At 33.9% G+C, this 21,844-nt stretch overlaps 1 protein-coding gene across 1 annotated transcript; it reads left to right on the forward strand.

The window, feature by feature from the left end:
- The first annotated feature begins 265 nt into the window (after positions 1 to 265).
- On the forward strand, positions 266 to 18,294 carry LOC131840726 (uncharacterized). Its single transcript, XM_059188919.1, has 9 exons — positions 266 to 414; positions 2,621 to 2,704; positions 9,717 to 9,834; positions 11,707 to 11,838; positions 12,942 to 13,096; positions 14,459 to 14,516; positions 15,325 to 15,431; positions 16,876 to 16,959; positions 18,209 to 18,294. The coding sequence occupies exons 1-9, from the start codon at positions 409 to 411 to the stop codon at positions 18,281 to 18,283; spliced, it is 819 nt and encodes a 272-aa protein (XP_059044902.1). The 5' UTR covers positions 266 to 408; the 3' UTR covers positions 18,284 to 18,294.
- The last annotated feature ends 3,550 nt before the right edge of the window (positions 18,295 to 21,844 follow it).

Raw genomic sequence — 21,844 nt, forward strand, 5'->3', positions numbered from 1 at the left:
TCTACAGAGAAATTATTTTATGATACATTATTGTACGATATGAAATGATCGGAAAATTTCATGTCATTGTCGGGTCGACGACAGACTCATGCTCTCGCTCTTTCACTTGATTCGTTCATTTACCAGTTGAATACTTCCCACTCGAGTTGGCAGAATTCAACTCGAGTTAACTCGAATTCACCGCAACTCGAGTTGACACATCTCTAGGACAAACTTGTTATTTACTTTTTATTTTTAAATAATGTCGAAACAATTGTAGTTTGTACTACACTAACATTTAATAACAACCAGTTATAATTCGGTTCATCGGCCATATTGCACTGAGCATATATAGAGAGGCACGCATCGTTAACTCCTTACTGTTGCTGTTGCCCTGGTGTGATTTCGTTGTCTCTATATTGTTTAACAATGCGGGTGAGTTTTTTTTTGTTTATTTAATTCAGGCTACACGGTCCATATAAATAGTATCTATAATATATCTTATATATAAAATTCTCGTGTCACAGTTTTCGTTCCCATACTCCTCCGAAACGGCTTGACCGATTCTCATGAAATTTTGTGAGCGTATTGAGTAGGTCTGAGAATCGGCCAATATTTTTCATCCCCCTAAATGTTAGGGGTAGTCCACCCCTAAGTTTTTTTTTAATTTTAAGGCAAAACAACGTTTGCCGGGTCAGCTAGTAATATACATGTAAGTGATAGGATGAGTGGAGTGTATGTGTGATGTAAATCAAACAATGGATAGAAAATGGTGAATACTTATAATGAGGTACGTGTACAAACGGTTGTAGACAAAAAGTGACAATAAAAATATATGACAATTCTAAAAGAAAATTCATTTAAAATTGGTAGAAAAATAAATATATAAAAATGTGCAATGAGTTTGCAACAATACATATAAATAAAATTGGAGTGTCTGTTTGTAATATTGAAATAACCGTTTTTTACTACATGGCGCCTGCGCGCGCCCGATCGCTCCACACCGGCGCCCTCGGGCGCCTCACCGATCGATCCCCCGTCCAATTGAAACGGGGATCGAAAGTAGGACGACCTGAACCGAAGTTCGAACCCCTAGTGGTGCCCTCAGACTATCAGATCCAATTGAGAAGAACTGGCAAGAAACTCAATTGAATTATTTTTTCTTTAAAATCCAGTTTATTTACAATGCATAGGTATTTATATAGGTGTCTATGTCTGTGATAACCGTGATATCACTGTAATTTAACATTTTAATCGCTATGTCAGTCATATGTGTCTGACGCTACGAAATTCTACACATGGCACTATTTACAATATTTGTAATAATCCTTACATTGGGTACTTCATTAGTACTGAACACAAACTACTTTTAATATATTTTTAAAATATCGGATTTTTCTACAATATTGATGTGAACTCTAACATTTTTAACTAAATTACCTAATAAATAATAGTAATAATAACTCTTTATTGCGCACAGACAAACAAAGAACAATAAAATATGATAAACAGTTATACAAAAGGCGGTCTTATCACTAACAGCAATTTCTTACAGACCAAGAAATTATATTTTTTTTTAAGGTTTTGTATTTTATGTTGGGCTAAAAAGGACTTGTATCCAGAGCCGTAAAATATTAAATAAATAAAAAAAAAACCTGGTATTGACAGATACGATTTACATAGAGAAGGTAGAAGGCGCACAGTAGACAACATATTTATAATACACATATAGATAAACATACATTTTATAAGTATTAATAAAAATAAACTTACACACTAATACATATTATATACATACATATACTAAATACGGAATGTGTTCAAAATCTACCCTATACCATCGTAAGCACAGATTATTATATTAGAGTCCGTTAGTTTTCTGTTCCCGCGTCTTTCCTTCCTCTCCCTTAACTAGTACTGAACCGACTGTACGGCGGCCATGACGCGCGCGCATTGTGCTGTGAATTAAAATAAATTAGAACTGTGAAACCTACTGTGAAACTGGAAAGCTAGCGAAGATATCTTCGAGACCATGAAGCCCAAGAAATCCGCAGAACCGTACAGATACGTGACTGACGCTTCCACTCATTTTTCACTATATATATACAGAGTAAATTCCCTAACATTTTGGTAGCAGAGTAGTTTCCCAAACAGGATGAGAACAAAAGGAAAATTTAGTTATAATTCAGTTATAGAGAGAGAGATAATGAGATTTTAGTGAATTTTGAAATATAGTAAGTGATTGTGCTGATCGAATGGGAAATGGCAAGGAGTTCCAGAGGCGAATAGTTACAGTGAAAGAATCGGTATAATATTTAGATGAATGAAATGGGAAAGTTAAAGGAGTTCCAGAGGGGAATAGTGAAAGAATCAGTATAATATTTAGAAGAATGAAATGGGAAAGAGATAAAACAAAACACATAAACAGAGGCTTCGTGTGCTACGCAATTCAGAACCCGGAGTTTTGGTCTGGTACTGGAAGTTATTATTCAAGTATTTAGGAGTATGATGGTAGAAAATTATGGTTTAAAGGAGAAAGTGATATAATAAAGATAAAATTTAATAATTTTATCTTTATTATATCACTTTCTGATATTACCGTGGCAATTAACGTGTTATATTTATAATTATTATTTTTCAGTTGATATGCGCCTGGTGTTTTCTGTTGGCGGCAACGAGAGCGCAGAACAGTGAATTCTACGAGCCGCAAACATTTAAACAACATGTAAGTACTACATATATACATACTTTACAACCTCGGTGGTATAGCGGTTTAATACATCGCTGTACTTCCGATGATCGCGGGTTGCATTCCTAGTACGCATGGCCGTCTTTCACCTATTAGAGGTACTGGGCATATTACGATAATGAGGCCCTATGACCGCAGTAATAAAGCTTTTGTTAGAATATACAAGTCCTTTTTGAACTTGACTCTTTAGAGATGTATTGGGGTTGCCATTTAAAAATATAAAATTAAAATTTCAAATTCAAAATATCTTTGTTCATGTAGGTCTATTACAGACTCTTATGATATGTCAAATCTACCGTCAAAAACTATATATATATATATATATATATATAACACGTGAGTATATATTTTTCCATTTAGTTTGGAAAAGAATTAATAAATATATAAATACAAATTTATACTTATATTAATTTGTGGTGCCGGCGATTTCGGAAGCATATTTTTCTTTTCGGACTACTCTAGTGCTGTTGGCCGCAGCTGGCCTTTACAGCTTCACCGGACGATAGGGGGCGAGTGCAGATGGCACTCCAAACCAAAGGAAGGACTTATGGAGCGGCTGAAGGCCAACTCCCGCCTGATGTATATGACTTTCGTCTGTGGGAACCGCTAGAATAGAATAGAATAGAAAACAATTTATTCAAATAAACTTACATTGAAGCACTTTTGAATAGTCATTACATTTTTTAATCTGTAAATGTAAAGTAATAATTTTATTATTACTTTACATTTTTAAGTTTAAGTGTGTGAATACACATACTCAAATAGAAAAAATATTGAATATATAACCAACTGGTTAAACAATTAATAAGAGGAAATCAGTCATAGTGATTAGAGCAGACCAGTCCCTACAAGCAGCACCCGTTCACGAGTATGACGGATGAGCCAGCCATCACTGCGCTCGACCATATTTTAGGGAGCCCAATGACCCGGCCCACCACGCCGCCACAAGTCTGGACATTTTAGTGAGCATGACTACTCAAAACACTAGACTACGTCAAAGCTACTTACAATTGCCATCTGATAGTTATAGTATTCACATTTTACATAAGAATGCATGCGGCAATTAATACAAAAACCGCTACGCTTTCATATTTCTAAAATCAATCAATTAAATCAAGAAAGCAATGAGAAAATTAAATTATAACGTTGTATGCTAGGGGTTCGTACCTCTGCTCAGGCCGTCGTAATTTCGATCCTCGTTTGAATTGGACGGGAGAGAGTGTTAAGTAGCGTAATCTATTCAGAATCTAAAAATGAAAGCAAGTGACAATAAATTAATTTTATTTCATTTTTATGAAATGAAATGAAATATTTATTCAGTAGAAGAAAAAACTAAAACACACATTACTAAACAAAAAAAAAAGACAAACAGTGCAATAATACAAAATAATGTGTACACAAATTACGTGTGTGTGCATGTGTATGTTTGTCGAAGCATCTACTGAATAGGTCCATGCTCAGCATTACGCTGCAGCGGCTGGAGCGCTGCAACGCTGTTTTTCAGCACAACACTTGGGGTGGTGTATCTTCGTGTTGTACGCGATTTATGATTTTTACAACGCCATCTATTATTTTATGAATAAACTTATTTATAAATTAGTAGGTAGCGAATTAAAAGTTATCACAATATTCATTACTTTCCGTCAATTGAGGTGTACTTTGTCAGTTTTGTTTAATAGAATAGAAAATTATTTATTCAAATAAACTTAATTTAATCACTTTTGAATAGTCATAACATTTTTTTAATCTACCGCTCATTCGGAAAACTGTCTCATCACAAGAAGAACGAGAAAGAAACTTGTGTGTTGCTCTTTTAAATAATCCTTGTAAGTTTACATTTACAAGTCGAAACGTGTGAATACAAACTACTAACCAGCACTAATTTATTAGGGTCAAATATAAATACGATTAAATCAGTCGGTAATTGAGCAAAAAGCGAATTCTTGATATTTCTTTTCATGTTGAATTGAATCTAGAGCTTGAGTAGTATCAGTATAAACAAAAACTTGTTACACCTTTTTTTTTAAATTGCTCGAACAGAGGAGTATGAAATTCGCGCACTTAAATTTTATTTAGAGTGCAAAATGTTAATATATTTTTTAATTTTGCATATAAAATACATGTAATAAATAAATAAACTACACACTCTACCATGTAGCATAGATATGTCAAATTTAGTATAGATTAATATTGTTTGTCTATAGTATTACTGACGAGAAAATATCATAATTTAAATGAATTATAGTTGAATTTAGACCGTTAAATAAATAATAACAAATAAAAAATCCTGGACAATTAATACAGCGCCATCTCATCTCACGGCAAGCAGAGCTTCTGTTATGGCTACTAGACAACTGATATAAATACATAGATAGTTTTTTTGTAAACACATACGTAACAGAAAACGCCTACGGCGGTACGAACAATCAAATGAATACAAATGTTTGCACCGTGCGAGGAATCGAACCCGCGACCATCGGACGTAAAGCGGTATTTTAAACCACTAGACCACCGAGGCCGTCAAACTATCATCGTTATGAAATATCATCTTTTCCACAATCCTTCCATCTTTTCTTGGTCGACCTCTCCTTTTCTATTCACGTTTATATTGAACAAAATGAATCATTACATAGTATAAAACAAAGTCGCTGTCGCTGTCTGTCCGTACCTATGTATGCTTAAATCTTTAAAACTACGCAACGGATTTTGAAGCGGCTTTTTTAATAGATAGAGTGATTCAAGAGGAAGGTTTATATATATAATATTTATTTATTTAACTTTAATGCACACAATATTATATACAGTACATTTGGCGGACTTATATTTGTACGCTTGATATAAGCATATTTTGTAAGGGCCATGTTTTTGTATAACATCATATATGTATGTACCCAAAATCTATTGCAAATAATTTTTTGTTTTTTTATATATATATTATATATCTCCCATTGATGGGGTAATAGACTGATCATTGCGGGTAAAAATCACCAAACAATGACAGTATAAATTATGAATGATGAGGATGGATAATTTTTAAGTGGAAGACAAAAATTTGCGGACTATTCTACAAGTGTTTAATATTACAGCTTTTTGGAGAAGGATGAAAGTAAGTTATTATTATTATTATTATTTTTTTCCCAAAAATTCTCATCTCCCCTCTTAAGGAGAGGAGATGGCAACGTACCCCCGGCAGAAGCACAGTCGGCCGGGGTTCAGGGCCCCAGGGAGAGAAACCGGCGTACAATGCGGGCAGAATCTAAGAGCACCGCTTTCTGCATCTTTCCCGGGAGTGAGCCGCCCCGGAATCCCAACCGTCTGAGATGTTGTTCCAGACTGGTTGGGATAAGACCGTTCACCGACATAACGATTGGAATGATTTCGGTGGACATCAACCCCCATATATCGGTCACCTCGTGAGCCAGGTCGAGATACTTTCTCTTTTTCTCAGTTTCGGCTTTCACGAGGTTCTCGTCATGCGGTATGGTGATGTCCACCAAAAACACCCTCGAAAGTGCCCGATCCATCACCACGATATCAGGTTTGTTCGCAAGAACGGTCCTGTCCGTGATGATGGATCGGTCCCAGTAGAGCTTGACGCTGCCGCTTTCGAGGACCGGCTGGGGCTCGTACTTATAGTACGGCAACCTCTCATTCGCGAGGCCGTACTTCAGAGCTAGTTCTTGATGGAGTATTTTGGCTGCCTGGTTGTGTCTGTGCAAGTACTTAGTGTTGGCAAGAGCTGAACAACCCGAAAGCACATGTCTGAGTGACTCTCCGGGATGGCGACATGCCCGACAGATGTCCTCAGTGCCATCCTACAGAATGTGCTTTCGGTAATTGTTCGCCTTAACCACCTGATCCTGTATTGCACAGACAAAACCCTCGGTCTCTCCGAAGAGATCACCGAACTGTAGCCAGTGCACGGAGGTCTTCGTGTTGACGTACGGCCCGTGAAGGGCTTTGAAGAACCTTCCGTGCAACTCCTTCTCTTTCCATACGGCCTCCCGCTGAGAGGTACCCAGAATCCTTTGTCACGTTCTATGACCTCTCTATGCAAACCCTGGTCTCTTTTCTTCAGAAAATATGTCCTGAGACTGTCAATCTCGCGGTTGTGCATGGTCTTAACGCTTAACAAGCCTCGACCACCAGCCTTCCGCGGGATGTACAGCCTCATGACTGACGATTTCGGGTGATGCATTCTATGGAGGGTCATAGTTGTGCGGACTTTCCGCAATTATTATTATTATTATTATTATTATTAACAATATATACATGTACACCCGTCCGAACCCGGGGCGAGTAGGTAGTTATTTATAAATATATCAATCATATATACACATTGGTATATTACTTGCATAACATAATTATTTCTAATTAGCGAAGACACAGTTACGACGGTCTGTGCCAATTTATACTTCACTGGTCATATATTTTAATAATATGGAACGATTATAGAAGAATGTAGCACACGATAGCATCGCGGCGATATTTCCCAATTCTCGGCACGTCAATTAAAAAATAAAGAAAGTTTTTTCTTTTATTTGCACAGAGTAATTAACAGTATATTTTAAAAGAGTTGGAAATGACTTTTGCATAAAAAAATAAAGAAAGTTTTTTCTTTTTTTTGCACAGAGTATTAACAGTATATTTTAAAAGAGTTGGAATTGACTTTTGCATAGATTAATTAACATTATAATATGGAACAATTTTAGAAGAATTTAGCACGCGATAGCAACGCAGCGATATTTCCCAATCTTTGACACATCAATTAAAAAATAAAGTTTTTTCTTTTACTTGCACAGAGTAATTAACAGTAGAATAAACGACGTATTTAACGAGAATTGAACAAAATCTAATCTATGTAATAACATAACGGTATTAAAAAAGAATATATTACACTTTTTATTCAAAATCAATTTTTTTTTGGTTCGGTTTTTCCCTTTTTAGGGAAAGGCAAAAGGACTCAGCCCATACAGCCAAACCCTCAAAATCAAAGAGAGATTTGCATTTGTCATAGTTGTCATATACATGGATAAAAATTTTAAAAGTCATCTACTAAAATAATTATGTTCATGTATTTTTTTTACTTAAAAATGAAACAGAATACTTGACGGAAGTCAAAAAAAGTCAAGTATTCTGTTTCATTTTTATTGCAACCAACAAGGCAAAGGAACTGTGGTCCAATAACTATAATTCCTTAAGATAAAAATGCTGTGACTCTTATACGTCCTTAACATTTTTTTGGTGCAATAAAGCAAAAGAACCGTGCCCATACAGACACAATTTCTTTAGAATAAAACTTTTTTAAAATTAACGTAAAGGTTAAATTCACTGATTACAATACCTGAACAGAACTAGAACACTAATGCCCTTAAGATATAGTCACATTGTCTTTTTGATATGTATAAGATAACTGTTATGCACAAGTACTGGTTTATTACTCACTGTCGTTGCGTTACACGATCTTTTATATTATTAGGAGGTAGATATAATATTAGTGGTAGGTAGGTAGCATGACTTTTACTTATTTTTTTATCCAATATCAAGGCAAAGTAACTATACCCATACAGCCACAATATTTTTCGAGTAATCCTTTTTTGACACTCGTAGTCTAAATTCACTGATTAGGACTCTTAAACAGGTCGGTGGAGCGTTGTTCAGACCTGCGCTGCCGTGGGACTCGCCTGTACAGAACCAGGAACGGTGGACAAAGTTATGTATTCACTCAATCCGTCACTATAATATATTTAAAAAAAAATGTGCATACTAATAATGGAATGACATAAATAAATTTTATTATTATTATTATGTATCCCCATGGCTGATAATATTCACAATACAAAACAAAACATACAATACAAACTAAAATCATTCCTTCTTTCTGACCTACCTAAGTACGATTTTAGTCTGGCACCGAGAGGAATTCGAACCTCGGCTCAGGACATCGTAATTTCGATCCCCGTTTGTATGGGACGACTCTAGACTATTCCGAACGCTTCCTTCGTATAAGCAGGTTGTATCACGGCTTGCTTAGTAAGCAAGACCAGTAGAAAAGACCGTTTAATAACACTGGCCACTGAAAAAAACATGTGACCGTTAAAATAAAAAAAAAACGTTAATTTCAAATAAGAACTTAAAGAAAATGGACGCTCCGTAATTTTACTATTTATAAACGAGAAAGTTAATGAAATAATTGTTTAAATATAGTTGTTTTTAATCAAATATATGTACACTCTAGAGTGCATGGCCTCTAAACTGTACTACACGTCGAGATGTTCTGAGCAAAGGTGAGTAAGTTTGGTGTTACTTTGCGTGTTCAGAGTGTGGGAGACATACTTCCTAGGCGATATCATATCTCTCCTTCCTTTCCTATAAATTATATTATACTAGCAACCCCGCACGGCTTCACATGCAGAGTTATCTGTAGCATTATGCTGAGTTGGCTGCCTTTTCACTTTTGCGGCACATAAAGTCGCCTACATTTCTTATATTAATTCGTGTTTTTTCTGTATCTCATGTATGTTATGTGTCTATAATTGTTAATAAAGAATTTATCTATGTATCTATCTAATATTTGTTACATATATTTCATCTATACATACATATAAATAAAATTGGAGTGTCTGTTTGTAATATTGAAATAACCGTTTTTTACTACATGCATATGAATATAAATAAGGTACATACACCAAAATGACATTTCTAATAATTTTTGTCTGTCTGTCTGTTTGTTCCGGCTTATATCTGAAATGGCTGGACCGATTTTGACGGGACTTTTTTTGGCAGGTAGCTGATGTAATAAGGAGTAACTTAGGCTACTTTTATTTTAGAAAAATAAAGTTAAATTCTACACGGACGTAGTCGCGGAAACAGCTAGTTTAATAATATAAAATTACCCGTATTGTATATTATATTGTAATTATTGTTAATATTAATAAATAATTAAATTATTTCTTCATAATAAAGAACTTAAATCTTTCATTCACAGATAGAAGCGTACCAGAAAGGTTTGTTCACGCCAGCAAGCCCCAATGACGTCGCCCCTCAGAGCACAGTGGTGGAGACCTGGAGGCCTAAACCGGGTTCCAACTTCGAATCTTGGCCTGGTATGTATACTATTGTATAATTATGGATATTTTGTAGTATTTCTATCAATTGTTCAAAAGGTTGTAATTATATTAGTTGTAATTTGTTTAATTGTAATTGTAATTGGTTGTAATTGTATACAAGTAGTAAATGCTCTGCTTAGTTTGGGGCTAGATGGGGCTGAGTGAGTTTTTTTGCAATGGATTATAAAGAAATGAAAGGCGTATGATGGGGGCACCTGTGGAGGAAGGAGGATAGGATAAGGATGGAGTCAGGTTAGTTCGCCCGTTGTTCTGAATTCACGGAGGAATTATCTACAATAATTTCTAGAGGTTCTTTCTTGTAGAGGTCGACCTGAGTAATAATGAAGTAGATCTTTGGTATTATATTATAAATACACTACCAAGGCTTCCCACCCCGTTGCTGTGTGAGTTAAAAATAAAAAAACCCGAAATCCATATTAAAGTACCAGGGCAGCATAACATGCAGCAGCTCTAATAAAATGTACCACACAGTTTTTCTTGTAACCACCAATCACTACGCCCAGTAGCTGTGCGAATTAAAAAAATAAAAGCCGAAATCCATATTGAAGTACCAGGACAGCATAGTGTACCAGGCGGCTCTAATAAAGTGTACTAAGTAGTTTATCATGTAAGCATAGTTACCAACGATTACGCCCAGTAAGCTGTGCGATTTAAAAAATTAAACAGAATTGGACCCTAAAATCTACATTTAAATACCAGGAGAGCAAAACACACCAGGAGGCCTTAATAAAGTACCAAATAGTTGTTCTTGTAACCACCGTAATTAGCAACCATTATATGCCCATAGCTGTGCGAGTTAAAAAAAAGAATCTATATTGAAATACCAGGACAACATAACGTATAAGGCTACTCTAGTGTACCAAATAGTTTAATTTTTAAATACCAACCTTCGCCCAGTAATTGTGCGAGCTAAAATAATTTACATTAAAATACCAGGAGAGCATAACGCACTAGGTGGCTATAATAAAGTATACCAAATGGTTTATCATATAACCATAATTACCAACTCCTTCGCCCAGTAGAGCTGTGCGAGTTAGAGAAGTAAAACATAATACTAAAAGTGCTGCCCACCTTCATGAAAGAGGACTACTGGCCGAAAGGTGTGGTGTATCGGCGCTACCGTGGCAGATTGCCGTCTTCAGTGCAGTGATCACACAGACAATATCGTTGTATTGATTTTTAAATATTATATTATATGTATGTTAGTCTATAAGGTATTTATAATATGGGCCTAGTTGCCTGAAATAAATGAATAAATAAAAAATAAAATAAATAAAATCCACATTGAAGTACCAGTTCAGCATAACGCATAAGTCGGCGCTAATAAAGCGTACTAAGTAGTTTTTTATGTAATCGTAACTACCAACCCAGTCAAGCACAAGTTAAAAAAACACAGAAGTTAACTCTAAATCTATATTAAAATACCAGGACATTATAACGTATAAGGCGATACTAATGTACCAAATAGTTTTTCATGAAACCATAACTACCAACCCAATAGCTGTGGAAGTTAAAAGAATATAAGTGAACCCTAAATCTACATTGAAGTACCAGGACAACATAACCCACCAGGCGTCTCTAATAAAGTGTACCAAATAGTGTAATTAGTATGACAAACAACCTCCGCCGATGTATTTGCAATTCCCCTGGTGTTGCTCCCTCATGGGCGGGAGATAATCACTTACAATCAGATGAGCCGCAAGCTCGTTTGTCTCCTGTACCATAAAAAAAGGCTAAGGTACCTTCGTAGATGTATCATCCCTTCAGTTTATTTCTAACGAAGAAATTTCATCTTATTTTACAACTAACTTTATAAGATTAAAAGATATTTCACCTTTCTCTACCCAGGTTCGATCCAGCAACGCCAGTCTCCTACACCGTCGCCTGTACTGCCCAAACCTGAACCCTGGAGGTTGCCCTACTCCCTGACGAAGGAGCAGCAAGCCAATATACTTCACCACAAGCAAGCATTAAGCTCAGGTAAGGTAACTTTAAAACTAGCTTCGACTGTGTGCTCTAACTATATAATAATTATATCTTTTCTTTACGCTATTTTTCAAAATCAGAATTTCTTTACCCATGTAGGTCTACTACAGAATCTTATATGATATGTCAAATCTACCGTCAGTTCGGAATGATTTCGAGATGAGAATTGAAAAGAAACTCAACTCCTATTCTTTTCAAATGAGTTTGTACATGTTTACAATAACACAGATTCATTTTTAAATTCAAATTTGGGGGAATAGAGTGACCACTAGCATATGCTATTGCAAATAGTCTAATCAGTGTTCGTAACCCGAACAGACCAGTTCTCACAATTTTTAGATCCATTTATTTTATTTTCCAAGGACATGTTTAAGATTTATAATTTATCAATAACTCTATAATTATGTTTTCTTTGTCTACATTTACATGCTCATTCTTTTCTTGCATGTTGCTTGTTTGTAAAGGTATAATTTATGAATGGCCCAATACGACAATGAAATTAAAGGATAAGAGGCATGACATCTTAGTCCTCTGAAATAGCACCGCGTTAACATGATGTCCGAATGTTTTATAGACAGCAATGTATATAAACGGACTTAAAAAAATCACTTGAGGTTCTTGCCAGTTCTTCTCAATTGAATCTGTATACTAAACTGAACGGTAGGAAAAAAAATTAATACAAAAAACACCGCTTATTGGTTGCCGATTTTGTTTTTGGTAATGGCATGATGTGTCCACCTGCGCTAGCAGTTTACGCTGGTGGGACCAGTTACCAGACCAGACCAGTAACTAGCTTACTGTTTTTTTTTTTGTGATAATGAAATGGTGCACCCGCCTGCGCTAACGGTTTACGCTGGCGGGGCACCAGTGGAGGATGATAAGATGAGCATGAGGTCAGGTCAGTTAGCCCATCGTGACAAATTCACATGTAATTTATCACGATGGTTTCCAGGGGGAACCACGTGGAGGTCAACCTGACATAGTACATTGATAGCAATGGGGTCAAGAGTCCACATTACTAACAATCCCCTTCCCCCCACTAGCTTACTGTTACCAGTGGAACATGATAAAGTAAGCATGTTCTGTTGTATTGACAGAGGGCAGTTTCAGTTTCGAATATGCATCAGACAACGGGTTGGCTGCTGGTGAAGTTATTGAACCGGACGGCTCTAGGATCGGGTCTTATCAGTACAAGGATCCGAGCGGGCAGCTCGTCAAATTGAAGTATAAAGCAGGAAAAGAAGGGTTTCAGGTAAAGTGCTTCAAAATAGTATTTGGATAGAAGAAAAGTTGGTTTTTATAACTTTCTTTTGGTACTGTTCATGTATATAGGTTTGACGGTTCTCTCTCTCTCTCTTTTTCTCTCTCTCTCTCTCTCTCTCTCTCTCTAATGATGGGAATGATGCCTGCGCTAACGGTACCAGTAGAGATGATGAGCATGAGGTCAGATCAGAGTCTCAAAATAGTATTTTGATAGAAGGAAAGTCAGTTTTTATAACTTTCTTTTGGTACTGTTCATGTATATAGGTTTGACGGTTCTCTCTCTCTCTCTGTCTGTCTCTCTCTCTCTCTCTCTCTCTCTCTCTCTCTCTCTCTCTCTCTCTCTCTTTCTAATGATGGGAATGATGCCTGCGCTAACGGTACCAGTGGAGTATTATATGATGAGCATGAGGTCAGATCTGAGTCGGATCAGTTTAACCGTAATGGAATAAAAGTACCAGGACAACATGAAGTTACAGGCAGTTGGGTGATGTCTTTAGTTCTGTTCATGTACATACGCGACGGACTTTCTATATATTATAGAACTGAAGATCTAATGGAATGACACATTTGCCTTCGCTAACTGTATATATTGTACGCTGGCGGGGCACCAGTGGAGTATGATATGATTAGCTTGAAGTCAGATCAGTTCCACCCTCTTCATCATCTGCTTCTTCCTTATCCCATTTATTTGGGGTCGGCGTAATATGTTTTTCTCTTCCATTCATCTCTGTTCGCAGTCATTCCGTTATTTACTCCTTTTCTCACCATATCATCTTTCACACAGTCCATCCATCTCTTTTTCGGTCTTCCTCTACCCTTATAACCATCCACATTCATATGTAACACCGTCCTTAGGATATGATCTTCATTCCACCATTCAGTTTCACCATTCAGTTCCACCCTCTTATAAAATAATAAGCTAATACAGTGAAAGTACCAGGTTAACATGAGGTTACAGGCAGTTGGGTGATGTGTTTGGTACTGTTCATGTATATATGCGACGGCAACTTTCTTTATATTATAGAACCGATGGTCTTCCATAATTGAATGGTTCACCCGCCTGCGATAACGGTATACGCTGACGGGGTACCAGTGGAGGATGATAGGATAAGCTTGAAATCTGATCAGTTGCTCCATACAACAAAAAATGTTTACCTCTTATCATCCGGCGCGCCGTATGCACTTGAAGTTGCAACCGTTCATTACATGCAACGACCGTTTACCATCTGGCCCGCCGTAAGCTTGACGACAATTCCTGTTGTAAAAAAATACAATGATATTGCAATAAAAGTACTAGGATAGTATAATATACGTGGAATTTGAATAGTAAATAAATAATGTAATATTACAGATCCTTGAAGGAAGTCATTTACCAAAAAGCCCCGAACCAGTGGCTCCCCTTGGTCAAGGTAAGGAAAGAGTATTTTATTTTATTACTGGCAACACCACAGATTCCTCCTTTTTTTTTTAACAAAATTATGCCAAAAATACAATAGTTAAACCTCAAGGTGTTAAGTCTGCCATATGCGTCTATATTTGTGTATTGCGTGCATTAAAATTTTAATAAATAAATAGATAAAAAAATATACTTTTTGACATTATTATATGAACTTCTGTGTGTGCAAACACCCTCTATTGATTAGATTTCATACCAGCAAATGATAAGGGTGGTTCAGCCATTTTTTTTTTATATAAATTATCTTTTTTTTATGATTCCACATTTACAATCCATCAACTCTACAATTCGACATGTAAAAAACTCTATCTATAGGGTTGTATGTATTTTAAATGTCGATCATAAAAAAATAAATTAAATTTATTTCCAATACAAATTTCAAGTGTAGAATCGCCAGCAAAAGAATCTTAAACCTATGATTATAGACATAAAGTCGAATTAAATATTTACGTGTAATTTATTTATTAATGACTAGTTACCCCGCGCTACTTCGTCTGCATCCCACTTACTTGACATTTATCATTATATTTCGCCCAATTTGCATATATTTTTAAATTATAGTCTGTGTTATTCTGATGTATAAGCTATATCACTGGAAAGTTTCATCAAAATACGTGCAGTAGTTTTTGCGTGAAAGAGTAATAAACATCTCTCCGTACTAACAAATTAGTAAAATTAAGATATGCATTTTTTACACTGTAAAATATTCAAAACAATAAAATTGGGATTAATTAAAAATTGTAATTTACTCTTTTGAACAGGTAATTACTACCAGGAAGCGTATGAACAACAGCGGAGGCAGTACGACCTCCAGCAACAGTACAACCAGCAGAAACCGGAGCCATACGACGCTTGGAGACAAAACCAGGTGTGTTTACAAGCGAATTTGCGAGCACGGTGGTCTAGAGGTCCATATAACATTGGTCGCAAGTTCATTCTCACTCAGTATAAATGTTTGTATTCATATGTCTCTTCCTAGTCAAAAGAAATTATAAATTTAACCAGTTTTGACGTAATATATAAAAACTAGCTTTTGCCTGCGGATTCGCTCGCGTTAATTTATCTCCTTAGGGGTGGAATTTATCAAAATCCTTTCTTAGGGGATGCCTACGTCATAGTAGCTTTATACATGCAAAGTCTCAGCCCGATCCGTTTAAAATTGACAAAGTTTCATACAAACTTTCATCCCCTATTTTATCCCCTTGGGGGTAGAATTAATCAAAATCCTTTCTTAGCGGATGCCTACGTTATAACATCTACCTGCATGCCAAATTTCAGCCCGATCCGTCCAGTGGTTTGTGTTGTGCGTTGATAGATCACTATGTCAGTCACCTTTGAGTTACATATATTTAGATAAGTCCACAAATACGAGAATAATAATATTCTGAAAGTAATTTTGAAATAAGACGGAAAAGGGATGAAAAAACTAAAAAAGGGTTGAAAAATGCATTTTTTCAAATTAACTCGACGACGATTAGAAATATGAAAAAATGTTTCAAACAAAAGTTGTAAAGACAAAAATTCTGCACAAAAAAGGCTCTGTTCATTTTTTCATTATCTGCTGTTGTTTAGCGACAAAAATAAAAAAAAACTGATGACGGAAATCTGCCACGATAGCACCACACCACACACTTCGGCCAGTACTTACTGTACCATCTCTATATATTCTGGTAACATTGACACAGTTCGCTATAAACATACACAAGAATATGAAACTGATGAGGAGAGAGAAACCAGAGAGAGCACAAGGAGACAACATTTTGTGAGTCAGCTGTCACCTGGAGGTGGTGAAGCAGAGTTCACACTACCAGTCCATACAATTATATAAGAAGTTGCCTATAGATTAATAAAGTTTATTATATACGGATGATTTTAAACGCAAACTAAAGGATTTTTTATTGAAGAAGTGTTATTATATAATTAATGAATTATAAAATAAGTGTAATAATGCACATGACATTTAAATTTATTATTATGACAATTGACATTTTTCCTTATTAGACATGTATCTATTTTAGACATGACATTTAAATTTATTATCATGAAATTGTCATTTTTCCTTATTAGACATGTATATCTATATTAGACATGTAATGCATTAATTAAAATTATGATATATAATAAAATTCAACACAATGTAAATTGTTATGAATAAATGAAATGAACAAAGTAGTCCTCCTTCATGAAGGCGGGCAGCATGTAGGTGGGGACCTGGACCTTGAAACTCGCGCTGTGACTTGACTTCAGCTGCGTTACACTTAATGTCAGGTTACTCCTGGTCCATATGTAGTCTAATATATTTACTGATTTAGGCGCAGCAGGGCGCGCAGAGACCATCAGGCAGCGTGAATTTCGTCCAAAACTGGAGATCAAATGACCAGGAGGATGATGGGCAGGTTTGTACATTTTGTATGAATAATAATTGTATGGTGCACCAGTCTGCGCTAACGGTATACGCTGGCGGGGCACCAGTGGAGGATGATAAGATGAGCATGAGGTCAGATCAGTCCCATGCTCTTACAAAATAAGAAGTGTGATACAGTGAAAGTACCAGGATAACATGAAGTTACAGGCAGTTGGGTGATGTCTTTGGTACTCTTCATGTATATAGGCGACGGAGCCACCCTCTGTATTATATACTAGCTGTTCCTGCGACTTCTTCCACGTGGAATTTAACTTTATTTCTCTAATATAAAAGAATTTTTCTAAAATAAAAGTAGCCTAAGTTACCCCTTATTACATCAGCTACCGGGTCCAGCCATTTCAGAGATTAGCCGGAACAAACAGACAGATAGACAAAATTCTAAAAAATGTTTTTTTTGGTATATGTACCCTGTTTATATTCATATGCATGTAGTAAAAAACGGTTATGTCAAAATTACAAACAGACACTCCAATTTTATTTATATGTATAGATTATAGATCCGAAGGTCTTTCATAATGGAATGATGTACCCGCCTTCGCTAACGGTATACTCTGGCGGGGCACCAGTGTAGAATGGAAGGATGAGCATGAGTTCAGGTCAGTCCATTGTGGCTGCTTCCGATATTTCTACGCGATCCAGGCACTTTGAAATACCAGGAGCTCATAAACAATATAGTATAAAGTAAACTTTCATTAAAATACATTCAATAGTTTTTTGCGTGAATGAGTAACAAGCATCCATCCAAACATACTAACAAATTATCGCGTTTATTATATTAGTAAGTTTGATAAAATACAAAGTAATATAAAAAATAAATGTTATATGCATATTCGTAGGTCTGAGAATCGGCTACTAGCTATTTTTCATATTTCATTATCATTTACTATTTTTCTAAGTAATGAAATCGGTCCACATTTATTTAACATTTATTTTTAGGACAATATTTTCTTTATTTTTTTTTTAATACGTAGATCCCTAAATTTTCATCATTTTATGACCAACCTTTTTAGAATTTTTTTTTATTATGCGGTATTAAAAAATACAACCCTAAATTTTCACCCCTTTTCACCTACCTCTATCACCAACTCCTATTAAAAATAGGAGTTGGTGATAGAGGGGTAAAAATTTTTAATAGCAATAATAGTACTTTAATTTGGCAAAACGACGTTTGCCGGGACAGTTATTTGTAATATAAAAAATTGACCATGTATTGTTTCCAGTACCGTGAAAATGGCGTGGAGAACAAAGGACCACACACCTTCGGCGAGGGATACGCGTTCGCTTTCAAAGGATAATATTGTCTAATTATTAACATTATTAATTAACATAATAAAAATATTGAATAATAAATTGTAATTTTATATACTTAGCTGTTTTTTTATTTATCATCTTTTACGGCTTCGGATACATGTCCATTTGAGTCCTACTTTAACAAGCACAATAAACTCGAAGTTTTATTTTTTTATTTAATACTAGATGTAATAATTTTATTTTATCAAAATAAATTCGACGGTCTCGTTAGTATAGCTGTTTAACGCACTTCTGTTGGTCACGAGTTCGATTCCTCGCACGGTACAAACATTTGCATTCATGAGTATGATTGTATCGGTCTGGGTATTTTCTATGTATATTATGTATGTATTTACAAAAAAAATGTATTTATATCAGTTGTCTAGTACCCATAACACAAGCTGCTTTCCGTGGGACTAGATGGCGCCGAGTTAATTGTCCAGGGTTATTTATTTATTTATTCTGAATTTACCATTGTGTTTTAATTATAGTTGAGAAACGAGCTGTGTGTCAGACCATTATGTGAGGTTTTTTATAATTATCATGAAGGGAAATGGATGGTAGTCAAAAGAACAACTACTACCTACAATGTTTTAACAATTATCTGATAAAAATCATAGAAATAGGTAGATTTGTATATTAAAACACGAATTTTAGTTCATATACCCACATTTTATTAAAATAACAATCCATTTGTAATTAAATATAAACTTATATATATATAATAACATATGTAGCTTATATAATAAAGTCAGGACTAGACGTTTATATATAAAATGAATAAAATTAATATATATTTATTAACAGAATAATATATAAATAATAATTCTGGCAATATTTATAATGCTCTACAAATATATTTAATACAGAAGAATTTATTATAGTTTTTGAAGATATTAATTTTTTTAAGTTTATCCTATAGGGAAAAATTAAATTGATTTAAAAACGTAATACGTAATTACAATACTAAAATATATAGACATTCATATAACAATGTTAAATAGCTTCATATAATATATAAATTAATAAAAAATATATAAAAGAAATAATTGTAAATTATTATTAATATATAAAAATTCATCACACAAAACGTAACTATTACAATACTAAATTATATAGACATTTATATAACACTGTTAAATAGCTTCATACTATATATAAATTAATAATTAAATATGTCCATTAAATAAATCATTATAAATGATTATTAATATATAAAAAGTATAACTTTAATAATTAAATTTCGCACCTAAATTTTTAAAACATTTAAATTGCATATTATTATTTAAGCATGAAAATATCACTAAAATCTATCACATTTATTATATACCCACAGGTTAGAGAATACAATGGCAAAAGTTCCACTACCTAAAAAATATATAATATAAATATATTTTATACATTAAATATAAGATAGGAAATATAAGTGTATAATATTACAAAGATCTCGTTTATTACTACCATACACATTTAGCTTGTCGCTGTTGTACTAAATCTAATATTATATATTAAATATATCTTATACATTATTTTGATATATGTATAAATATAAGATATAGACTGGAATAATCGAATAAAAGGTTTTACAATTTATCGTTCAGTCAAAATATTGTTTATAAATAAAGTATTTATGTCATAAAAAGGACCCAAACCCAGCTATTGCGTATATATTTAATTTATACATTGTGTACTATTTGTATAGTTTAAAATATCACCAAATATGAATGATTCTTAATATTAACAACTGTTAAATATTATTGTTAATTATATATCCTAAACTGGTATACATGAATATATAAATTAACTTTAATATAAGCTCTACTCTCTGGTTATTATCTAATAATATGTATATAGAGATAATAAAATTTATATACCACTATTCATATAATATTCATGCAAACTACATTCAATATTTTTAACAAGTCACGACATGTTTGAAATATAATCATGCTTAATTTAACAAGAATAATAATAAATTATTATTTATATTTAGAAAAGAATAATAAATTATTGTAATAAATGAAATAATCATATTTTTCTATTAGAAATCGAAATAGAAATGTTATGTTGCGACTATAAATAGATTGTAGATGAGTAAGTTTCCAATGATAAGTCACTCTACCTGACGGATTCGCTCGTAGTCTTTCTTAAAAAATATCCCTGGACAACTCACAAAGCATCAACTATACCCAAGAAATAGAAATAGAAATAATCTTTATTCAAATGAACTTAATATAAGCACTTTTGAGTAGTAATTATTTGATTCTACCACTCATTCGGAACGCAGACTCATCACAAGAAGAGTGAACAAGAAACTTGCGTGTTGCTCTTTTAAATATATGTATGTTGTTCTAATAAATTCTAATTAGGCAAGCGACAATCAACATAGAAACTACTATGCACTCATTTTTTGTGGAATCAGATAAAATTACAATATAACAATTACTTGTAAAAATGTTTTACAAAATATTAATACATATTTATACTTTAAAATAATTAAATAAAGTCATATTTATTTTATATTTCAATTAAATAAGTGACTTATTAAAAATATATCTTCAATATAGGAGTTTGTTTTATATAATTATCTATAACTGGAAGATTACGTGATTATATACCTTCTTCTCATTATTATTATGTATATTTGAGATTAATACGTTTATTATTATATTAAAGTGAGTTGTTATACAGTTGTAATGAGTGTATTTTTTATGACTTATATATATCAAGACGTAAATATAAAATATTGATATATAATTAATATATATAACATATGGTTGTTGACTATGACGATAAGAAGAATGTAAAATTATTTGTTGCAATTTAAAACTGTATGTATGCTAACATATGATTTTTGTATAGTTATTCGTCACTATCATGAAGGGGTTGATGGTGGAAGGGTGAAAATTTATGGTTGTATGTATTTTTCAATGCCACATTATAAGAAATTAAAAAAATGGAAATGTCTGAAAAATAATGTCAAATGTTAGGGCTGGACAGTTCTTATCATATAAAAAAAAATTGTCCAAAAAATAATAAATCAATGTTTGGGATGGACAACCCTCATCACTTAGGTGTATGAAAAATAGACAGTAGCCGATTTTCAGACCTACTGAATATGCATATAAAATTTCATAAAAATCGGTCAAACCGTTTCGTAGGAGTATGGTAACTAACAATTTTATATATTAGATATTAAATTATCTCATATTACGTGCTCATAAATGCTAATACAATTAGAACTGGATAATCAACTGTTAATTATAATGAAATTCTTATTATTATTATTAAAAATAAACTGCGTTTTAGTTTTACATTCATTTCTATTTATTTTAGAGAAAAAATCTATGCAGCTTTAATAATATAGATAATTTTCACCCATTTATATATACAACTATTTATGCAGCCATACATAAATAATTATTATGTGTCTATATGTGTATCTAAAGCTGTATTAACAGGCTCCTATCAGATTGGTGCGAGCAGGGAGACAAACACGAGCGGTGTAGGTGAGTGTTGACGTATCTCGTCCCTGTAAACCCACACCCGGGTCCCACACACATGTC

The sequence above is a fragment of the Achroia grisella genome, unplaced genomic scaffold (genome assembly GCF_030625045.1).
Source record: "Achroia grisella isolate CSIRO2021 unplaced genomic scaffold, CSIRO_AGI_Agris_v1 utg149, whole genome shotgun sequence".
Lineage (NCBI taxonomy): Eukaryota > Metazoa > Arthropoda > Insecta > Lepidoptera > Pyralidae > Achroia > Achroia grisella.